We start from the raw sequence: 10,959 nt of genomic DNA, 5'->3' as shown, positions 1-10,959 counted from the left end.
CCCCAAAATCGATAGGGAACATCTTCATCCCATGGGTAGTCCATATGTATGATATGGTGACGGTAGGTGGAAAAGATAATGCTTTAGAGCCCGGAAACCATTGCGTCTACAGACGGACGGACGGACAGACAGATGGACAACCCGATTCCAGTATACCCCCCCCCCCCCCCCCCCCCCCCCCACAACTTGTTGCGGGGGGTATAACTACACTGCAGTACTAGTATATTTGTATTGAAATTACTCACTGGCTGCAAGCAGGACTTCCATTGTTCTTTTGTGACCTTGAGAGACACATATTATCAAGGGAGTCCTTTTGTCTTTGTCTGTTACATTCACATTACAATTACCCTAGAACAAAACTTACAAATTATAACACATTCAGAAATATTTCAACTGCCTAACATTCTATGAATTTGGATTGGTTGGTTGGATTATGATTGACAGGTTGTACTCACCCTGTGGATGAGGGCACTGCTGATTTCTACAAAGTCATTGGCGACAGCGATGTGAAGAGCTGTAAAGCCTTCAGCCATTTTGTCATCAACTATGGATTTGTTCTTGTCTATGACAACGCTTACTGCCCTACAAATGATTGCAATCATCATCAATAATACACGCACAGCGAAACCTGTCAAATCCGACATTCACTGGGAGACATTAAGTACAGTGAAACCTGTCTAATCTGACATACACTGGGAGACATTAAGTACAGTGAGACCTGTCTAATCCGACATTCACTGGGAGACATTAAGTACAGTGAAACCTGTCTAATCCAACATTCACTGGGAGACATTAAGTACAGTGAAGGCTGTCTAATCCGACATACACTGGGAGACATTAAGTACAGTGAAACCTGTCTAATCCGACATTCACTGGGAGACATTAAGTACAGTGAAACCTGTCTAATCTGACATTCACTGGGAGACATTAAGTACAGTGAAAACTGTCTAATATGACATTCACTGGGAGACATTAAGTACAGTGAAAACTGTCTAATATGACAAACACTGGGAGACATTAAGTACAGTGAAACCTGTCTAATCCGACATCCACTGGGAGACATTAAGTACAGTGAAACCTGTTAAAATCCGACATTCACTGGGATATATTAAGTACAGTGAAACCTGTTTAATCCAAGGCAAGTTTTTTTTTTGTCGGAATATACAGTGTGTAAAAATAAACAGTGTAAAAACAATGAAAATAAGGGTCGAAATGCTCCATGAAATGGATTACACAGGTGTCAGATTAAACAGGTTTCACTGTAAACACAAGTGTCAGATTAGACAGCTTTCACTGCAAACACAGGTGTCAGATTAGACAGTTTTCACTGTAAACACAGGTGTCAGATTAGGCAGTTTTCACTGTAAACACAAGTGTTGGATTAGGTAGTTTTCACTGTTAACATAAGTGTCAGATTAAGCAGTTTTCACTGTAAACATAGGTGTCAGATTAAGCAGTTTTCACTGTAAACACAGTTGTCAGATTAGGCAGTTTTCACGGTATACACAGGTGTCAGATTAGGCAGTTTTCAAGGTATACACAGGTGTCGGATTAGGCAGTTTTCACTGTATACACAGGTGTCAGATTTGTCAGCTTTTACTGTAAACACAGATGTCAGATTAGGCAGTTTTCACTGTATACACAGGTGTCTGATTAGGCAGTTTTCACTGTATACATCAAACATGGACATAATTACAGTTCTATACATGATAAATATAATAACTGAGCATAAAGTCACTTGTACATCAAAACTCTTATCTATTAAATACAGAAATCAATGAAGTATTTTAAATTCATGGCTTGTTAATCTATTAAATACAGAAATCAATGAAGTATTTTAAATTCATGGCTTGTTAATCTTAAAGTCACATATAAGTTTGTACATACATACACTTTAAAAATCTACGAAATCGTATCGTCATTACACTTCTTAAGTTCATGTCAAAATACTGACTCGTAATTAGCCAATCAGAATCACAGAAACTTTTCATTAGAAATGTAAATTCTGCTACAATGTGTGTTATGTTCGAAATCGATTGGGATGGAAGTTGTAAACATTTCTGAAGCATAAACATGCACAAGGACTGCCAAAAATTTCATAGATCAATGCTTTTTTCCGTTAATAATAACAGAATATTGCTAAACAAATATGGGAAATTGATGATGAACAAGTTAAAATCACCTCGTTTGTCATAAAGCTGGGTTGTTAGTTTCCAGCTAACATCTACATGTGTTTTGAAAAACATTTTCCAAATATAAAGCAGATATGGAAGACTTTGTGGTGTCTTTCATTTTGGTTACATCAAATTAAAATATTAATGCACTGTTAATAGATTTAAATGTTGAATTAAAGGCCACAGCAATTTTTTTTCTTCTCAGGAACACGTTTTTGAATAAATTCTGCCTCATAAGAATACAAAAACACGTCAGCTAAAAATGGAGCACAATGGGTGCCCATGACAATTTAAACAGACTGCTGGAAGTGATGTAGAATTTTGTTAAACGTAATCTAGATATCCAAATCTTGCAAGTAATGTAAAAATCCCAGACTTGTGTGATGTAGAAATCCCAGTGACGAGTGCTATATGTGATGTAGAAATCTCAGTGACGAGTGTTATATATGTGATGTAGAAATCCCAGTGTTATATATGTGATTTAGAAATCCTAGTGTTATATATGTGATGTAGAAATCCCAGTGTTATATATGTGATTTAGAAATCCTAGTGTTATATATGTGATGTAGAAATCCCAGTGTTATATATGTGATTTAGAAATCCTAGTGTTATATATGTGATGTAGAAATCCCAGTGTTATATATGTGATTTAGAAATCCTAGTGTTATATATGTGATGTAGAAATCCCAGTGTTATATATGTGATTTAGAAATCCTAGTGTTATATATGTGATGTAGAAATCCCAGTGTTATAACGTAGAAATCCCAGTGTTATAACGTAGAAATTCTAGTGTTATATATGTGATATAGAAATCCCAGTGTTATAACGTAGAAATCCCAGTGTTATATATGAGATGTAGAAATCCTAGTGTTATATATGAGATGTAGAAATCCCAGTGTTATACATGTGATATAGGAATCCCTGTTATATATGTGATGTAGAAATCCCTGTGTTATATATGTGATGTAGAAATCCCTGTGTTATATATGTGATGTAGAAATCCCTGTGTTATATATGTGATGTAGAAATCCCAGTGTTATATATGAGATATAGAAATCCCAGTGTTATACATAAGATGTAGACATTCCTGTGTTATATATGTGATGTAGAAATCCCTGTGTTATATATGTGATGTAGAAATCCTAGTGTTATATATGAGATGTAGAAATCCCAGTGTTATACATGAGATGTAGAAATCCCTGTGCTGTTACTTACAATCTGGAGTCCTTCATGGCTGCCCACTGTAGAACATTGAAACCTTTGGTGTTTGTCTCCTTGTAATTGGCTAGACGACTCCCTATGACAGACTGTATAATCTCAGAATGTAGTTCCTTCTGACTTATGGCATCATGCATCACAGTGTCGCCATCCTTATCCTATAATGGAAAAGAACACATACAATATCTTGATTTTGAATTTCCATCATACACATAATTATGTATATTTACCATAATTTGTTTTTTACAATAGAAACTGAGAATTGAAAAGTTTTTTTCGAGTAACTTGTGTCATTAAAAGGGGGAAATAAAGATTACTCATCTTGTAGATTTTCACTGCTTATGCAAATTCATTTGGTGATCTTGACCTTCCAACTACGTTATTCTTGACATTCCTATCGTGTTCTATCGTGCGTGTATCCTATCGTGTTCTATCGTGCGTGTATCCTATCGTGTTCTATCGTGCGTGTATCCTATCGTATCGTGCGTGTATCCTATCCTATATCAGGTTTTCCGTTTTCTATCGTGTTTTGCGTTTATCAGGTCAATCGTGTATCGTGCTTTGCGTGTATCAGGTTTTCCGTTTATCGTGAAAATCGTATATCGTGTAGCTTCGGAAACTATCGGGATCGTATATAAAATCTAATGAAAAAGTACGATACTTTCCGAAAGCTTTATTCGTTTTGTTAAAGAAGCTATTTTTAGGAATCGAGGAAAGACGTTATATTTGAAGGAGAACATAAAGTTGTCGATTTTAAGGCAAAAGAAGAGCTATTTGTCTGTCCAGAGAGGGTGAAAATTTATCACAATTTAATTCTAAGTAGTCTGGAAAGTAGGCAGTGGTCTGTCGAGCAAACCGAGGACAGTAAATGTGAAAGCTCCTTCATCTGAAGTTCATAAACATTTGTTTGTCTAGAAACAATTATTTGTAATTAACACTAACAGAAAAATAGGGAATTCCGATTTGAAAGGAAAAATCAGTAAATTACATTGTTTATCACATACATGTATATTTTAATAATGGTTCTTTTTCTTCCGATTTTTTTCACCTGTATGCTACTTATATAGCAACTGCTGAACTTGTGTGCGTCCTTATATCTGATTTTGTGTATCACCCGTGTTTTGACAGCTAACAATCTCAGAGACTTTGTATTTCACACATTTAGAAGATTAAGTTTTAAAAGGGTGCAAGGGTGTTGCATCCCCCAAAATTCTGCTCAACTGGGCACGATTCCGCTGTCATCGTTGTTTTTTTTTTTACTTGTACATGTACCAAAAGTCGTACGTGTAGATACTGGAAATTTATGTTGGTTTTGATGATTATTTGAATTTTTTACACACTGAGTGTTTCAAAATTGTGAATTTAAAACAAGCCGGGTTTTGTTTGTTTTTTAAACAGTTTATTTATGTTTTGTTAACAAAATATCAATTCAAATAAATATGTTCCAATTACTTATGACTATCAATTATCATTCATAGTGTAAAAATATCTAACAGGTGTAGTGCGGTTGATTTTTTTAAAGCGGTCGTTATGAAAATAACTTGAGATGTTGAATGAGCCGTGAACTTAGAGCTTGATGCAAAATAACCTACACACAAAATATTACTTGGTTTTATTTCATTTTCAAGGTAATATACATCAGTTTAAGAGAGCTACTGAAGCATATCACTACATTATATTATATTTAGTTAATTCCCTGTATAATTTATAAAGTAAACATTAGGTGACAATATAAGTTTTAGAATCATTGACTGAGAAAATTCATATAGATATCAAATAATGAATTCAATGCCATATATATATTATTTTTTTTTATTTTAGCTGTGATGGCATAAAAAAACATAAATAATAAAAAAAAAAAAACGTACAACCGTGGATTAAAGAAATTATATGGTACAAAACCGATCAATGATTTAAACAAATGTCACTGCGACGGGGACAGGTAACTGATAGTCATCCCGCGATGAGAACACGGTTTTCCTGAGTTACCTATAGATTACCACGTTAGATTTTTCCCATCGCGAGAACGCGGAAAACAAGAAATCTGCGTTTTCCGTAATGTACAATGTAGGTATATAATGAACATTGAAATCCTTCAATATTATTATGAACATAATGTAATTATGTTGTAGGTATCAAAATTTCGTTCTGTCTATATCGTTTCTAAATTTACAACATTTCTATCAGGTTTTCCGTTTATCGTGAGGATTGTTTATCGTGTTTTGCGTTTATCAGGTCTATCGTGAAGATCGTTTATCAGGTTTTGCGTTTATCAGGTTTATCGTGTATCCTATCGTATGTGTATCCTATCGTATCGTGCGTGTATCCTATCGTATCGTGCGTGTTTCTTATCCTATCGTGCGTGTATCGTGTTCTATCGTTTATCATGTCAAGAATAACGTTGCGGGTACTGTAAAACGGTCATCTACACATCAAATGTCAGACTCCTCATGTGAAGTTTATACCAGGGTATTGATCAAAATTGACAAACAAGAACAGTGTGCTGTCTGTATAAGTAGAATTCATACCAGGAATTTAACTTTGGCATTATTAGCGACTGTGTTGAGAATGCTAAAATTGAATATCGCTATGAATTTATTCCAAATTGGAGGTAATAGCTATTTTTCTTGGAATTATAAAGTTGCTAAGATTAGCTTTTGCTAAATACATACATACCCATAATTTATGGACAAATCGCTAAATTTGTGTCTCACTAAAAATACCACTGATACGGTATGTAGTACATAGGTATCAATAATCAATCCTTATGTTGTGCTGTTGGATATACCCCCCTCCCTTGACCCTGGTCAGTCAGCAGTACCCTGATACACCCCCCCCCCACCTTCCCTCGTCCCTGGTCAGTCAGCAGTACCCTGATATACTCCTTTCTCGTTCCCTCCCTCCTTCGCCCCCGGATCAGTCAGCAGTACCTTCAGAGAAGGGTTGGCTTAGTGTTCTGCTGTTGGATATACCCCCCCCACCCTCCCTCGTCCCTGGTCAGTCAGCAGTACCCTGATATACCCCCCCCCCATCCCCCCCTCCCCCTCCCTCGTCCCTGGTCAGTCAGCAGTACCTTCAGAGAAGGGTTGGCTTTGTGTTATGCTGTTGGATATACCCCCCCCCCACCCCTCCCTCGTCCCTGGTCACTCATCCCTCCCTCCCCCTCCCTCGTCCCTGGTCAGTCATCCCTCCCTCCCCCTCCCTCGTCCCTGGTCAGTCAGCAGTACCCTGATATACCCCCCCCCTCATCCCCCCCTCCCCCTCCCTCGTCCCTGGTCAGTCAGCAGTACCTTCAGAGAAGGGTTGGCTTTGTGTAATGCTGTTGGATATACCCCCCCTCCCCCTCCCTCGTCCCTGGTCAGTCATCCCTCCCTCCCCCTCCCTCGTCCCTGGTCAGTCATCCCTCCCTCCCCCTCCCTCGTCCCTGGTCAGTCAGCAGTACCTTCAGAGAAGGGTTGGCTTTGTGTAATGCTGTTGGATATACCCCCCCCCCCTCCCCCTCCCTCGTCCCTGGTCAGTCATCCCTCCCTCCCCCTCCCTCGTCCCTGGTCAGTCATCCCTCCCTCCCCCTCCCTCGTCCCTGGTCAGTCAGCAGTACCTTCAGAGAAGGGTTGGCTTTGTGTTCCAAGAGTAGCTTGACACACTCCACACTTCCCTTTCCCACGGAGATGTGTAGAGGAGTCTGCTTGCTTTTGTTGACGATGTTGGCATCAGCACCTCTCTTCAGAAGTTCTCCCATAGTTTTATGTTCCTTTCTAGACATAAAATGAGACATATGGCTACAAGGCTCACATGTGTCACTTTGCTTTCACAGATACAAATGATAACAAACATTTAGCATAGCAATACAGTTTTGTCAGCTACTGACCCTATGTCAAGCTGTCTTGTATTCCTTAACATTCCTGAAACTCCTCAAAATTCACCGCGAAAAAACCCCCAAAATTTAAACTTGATCTTGACATAGTAAAGCAATGTACAAAATATCAAATGAATATCTGCAAGCAGGACCAAAAACAAAGTGCAGAAAACAGTATTTGCGTTCATTTCTTCAGTCCAAGAATCAACTCGGCAAATAATAAATGGACTGGAACAAAATTTGAATTTGACATGTAACTGTAACTTGTCAAAGTATCAAATATTAAATGAATATCTGCAAGCAGGAAAAAAAAGTGTAGAAAGCTGAGTATTTGCATTAATTTTTTAAGTCTAGGGGTCACAACTCAGCAAATAATCAATGGACTGGAACATATTTCGAACTTGTTCTGTAAATGGTCATGGTAAAGCGATGCACCAAATATCAAATGAACATCTGCAAGCATGATGAAAAACAAGGGCGGGAAACTGATTTCCCAGACTGACAGACGCATGGATGGACAGGGTAAACCTAAAGTCCCCTTTGGCTATATCGGTAGGGGACAAAATTTTCAAGGACTCCTTCTAAAAGCTCAAACCTAAGCCAAGTTCGATGGCTGAACAGCGTACTGTACACTAAATGAGGATTAGACATGAACCTCTGTTTCAACAACTTTACATCTCCTCACCAGAAGGATGTTGGGTGCTACATTTGGTTGTTTCTGTCTAAGCCCTGGGGTTCTTGATAGAAGCTAGATATGACAGAAAGATTTGTAAGAAGCTAGCAGATAAAAGACAAACATCAGACAAACTTGGACTGTAACCTCTCTTTATCAAATGCTACTGACACAATAGCAGGTCAGTCTTAGAACATTTGTTACAAACTTCTTTTTACAGAGTTGAAATATAGCTTTAATCACTTCTAAAATCTCCTTAGGAAACTATAACATAATACAGTGGAACCCCGTTATTACGTTCCCCCTTTAATATGTTGGTCCGCATATTAAATTGGAATTTCAAAGCACAAAACCATTTCTTAACAAACCTATATAAAATAGACCTCGTTATTACGTTGTTCTAAGATGCCGGGACTCGGTATTACGTTGTAAAAATTCCGACAAAAACGTAATAAACCCCTAATTATTCAATGATGATTCTCAAAATAATAAGCCATTCACACCTTGACTGCCTGAGGCAGTCACCACGTAAATTTCCAGGTCTGTTTGGGGATTAGAGACGCTTGACTGATCCCGCTTCAATAGATCTAGCGACATCAATACAGGTGAATACCCAGTATCGAAGCCAGTGATAAACAATTAAATAATGTTTATTTAGAAATTGTACTCTATGAAATTTACTTCATTTTTCATATTTTGATAATCAAAAAAATAATTTCTCAACCACCTGCGTGTTCAGCATAGTGTGATTACCTTCGCTATTAAAACTCTCTATTTACGGACAGTATTGGTACCCAAAATGAAAGACAAGATTTATTGTAGCAATGTTAAAACCGCTTGGGTGACTGTTTGGACATAGGTGACTAAAGGTGTTCAATTAAAAAATTGTCCATTGTTTGGTCATGCAGCTTGGGTATTCATAAATCTCGTCCATACATACACCGATCAAACTGTCAAGTGTTATCGGCCAATTTGTGCACGGCATTTACCTCAGTGAACATTCTAAAATCCCTTGATGCGCACGTGATTTTAGTGCCATCATTTAGCGTTGTAAATGAAATCTTCATGCATCATTATATTTTTTTTATGTGGATTGCGCTTAAATTGTTCTCTGTGTTTATCGTTGGTGAGAAAATTGTGTAAGTGTTGGGTATCGTGTGCGTTTTGTGTCCATAGTTTTGTTGTTTTTTGGTTGGGATTTTTTTTGTGTTGTGTATTGTGTAATTAGAGAACTTAATAAAAACGACGTTTTGTTATTTTTTTTAATACAAATGTATAATACGAACCGGAACGAGTTATTGAGAGAAATTTACATGAATGCAGTGTTTTAAAGTTGAACAAAATGGTGGTCCAAACGAATGCAGAAAAAGCAACCTTTATCAAAACATCCTTATGTATCCTACCCCAGAAATAAAGAAAAGGGATAAGAACATGAAGAATTACGGACATTAAAGATAAGATGTAAATAAAACAAAGTATCATAGTCTTTTAAACAAGGAAACAGTAAAGATATATTCACACACCCCTTCATGGAGTACCAACAGACGATATACAATTTCCAAATGATATTTTTAATGGATTTCACTGGGAACGTTTATTACGTTGCCCCCGGTATTACGTTATTTTATCGTGACAAAATGGAAAACGTAATAACGGGGTTCCACTGTATTGGGAATTGTTGACAATTTTTGTGAGCGGGAATCTGTCTGAATAAGGTAGAAATTTCTAAGTAGGAAAAACACTAAATAAGTAAATGTACTCAAAAGCAACTGCCCGGAAAAAGTAGAAATTTCTAAGTAGGAAAAACACTAAATAACTAAACGTACCCAAAAGCACTATAGTGTAGCGGACTATCGTCCTCTTTGTCCTTGAGATTAGGGTCAGCATTGTTCTCCAGCAGGAACTGGACGACATCCACATTGCCTTCATAGGCAGCAATTTGTAAGGCTGTTTTACCTTCAATTGTTTGATCCACCTATGACATAAAACAAGCTATGACTGTCAAACTAGGCAGCTGATCATTAAAAAAGATATTTCTGGAATTGGATACGAGACAGAACCTTCTCTGGGAATTTCTTGATAATCTCCTTGACAGCCTGAAGGTCGCCCTGACCTGCTGCCTGTACAATGCTGATGGTTCCGGCGGCATGGCCGGGCATTCCACGCAACATGTCTACAAACAACTGTGCTATGGCCTCTGCAACATCTGAATCAAAATAAAAAGCAAAATTAATACAAAACCATGTAAGATACAATTTCTACTGGGTGGGGTTGGGGTTGGGGGGTGTTTTCATTGCTTTGATTGACCCAAACTCTGTCATTTTTGATAAGAAGTTAGAAATACCAAAGCTTTACAGATGAACAGACAGTTAGAACAGAAGGGTCTATTTAAACCTTTGACTCAGATGAGCTGAATAAAAGTTCAATGAGCCTCACTGCTCAACTCGCTGGATTCCATTATTCCTCTTGATTTATATACATACATGTAACAGAAAGCCCTTTAATAACAGCCTTGCACTGGTCATGAAATTTAAACTTCCAATGTCCTCTAACCTATTGTATATCTTAGACGTCCCAAATGTAACTAGTTCTAATTGTAACGGGGACTGTAACATATGTTCCCCAAAAACCCCCCAATTAAAAAGTGATGTTATTGTAAACCTATAGCAAAAAATCCTTTTATTTTAGCCCTTAATTACATGTACTAGTATGTTTATTATGGTCATTTAAGTACCAAGAAATGAAAGAAAGCAATGCACGTTCATACACGCGCACACAAGTATGATTCTGCACTTTTGTTGATATCATTCAACAGGTATTTGTATCATATACCCACAGTATCAATTTCATAACGTTTCCCTCAAATATAAGGAAGTAGGAGGAGTAAGCATCCCCTGTTGACCGGTCACACCCGTCGTGAGCCCTATATCCTGATCAGGTAAACATAGTTATCCGTAGTCAAAATCAGTGTGCCAAGAACGGCCTAACAATCGGTATGAAACACGTCAGACAGCATTTGACTCGATGATGGGTTGTAC

At 37.6% G+C, this 10,959-nt stretch overlaps 1 protein-coding gene across 1 annotated transcript in view; it reads right to left on the bottom strand.

Annotated features, from left to right (window-relative positions):
- LOC125665188 (E3 ubiquitin-protein ligase MIB2-like) overlaps positions 1–10,959 on the bottom strand; it is a 47,709-nt gene that overhangs the window by 7,700 nt on the left and 29,050 nt on the right. The window contains exons 10-15 of the mRNA XM_048897807.2: positions 9,982–10,127; positions 9,748–9,896; positions 6,991–7,147; positions 3,390–3,550; positions 456–582; positions 246–348 (exon numbers count right to left, since the gene is read on the bottom strand). Coding sequence (XP_048753764.2) covers positions 246–348; positions 456–582; positions 3,390–3,550; positions 6,991–7,147; positions 9,748–9,896; positions 9,982–10,127 — 843 coding nt within the window. The remainder of the gene's footprint in view (positions 1–245; positions 349–455; positions 583–3,389; positions 3,551–6,990; positions 7,148–9,747; positions 9,897–9,981; positions 10,128–10,959) is intronic.

This window comes from Ostrea edulis, chromosome 10 (assembly GCF_947568905.1).
Source record: "Ostrea edulis chromosome 10, xbOstEdul1.1, whole genome shotgun sequence".
Lineage (NCBI taxonomy): Eukaryota > Metazoa > Mollusca > Bivalvia > Ostreida > Ostreidae > Ostrea > Ostrea edulis.
This window is presented reverse-complemented; position numbering and strand designations above follow the sequence as displayed.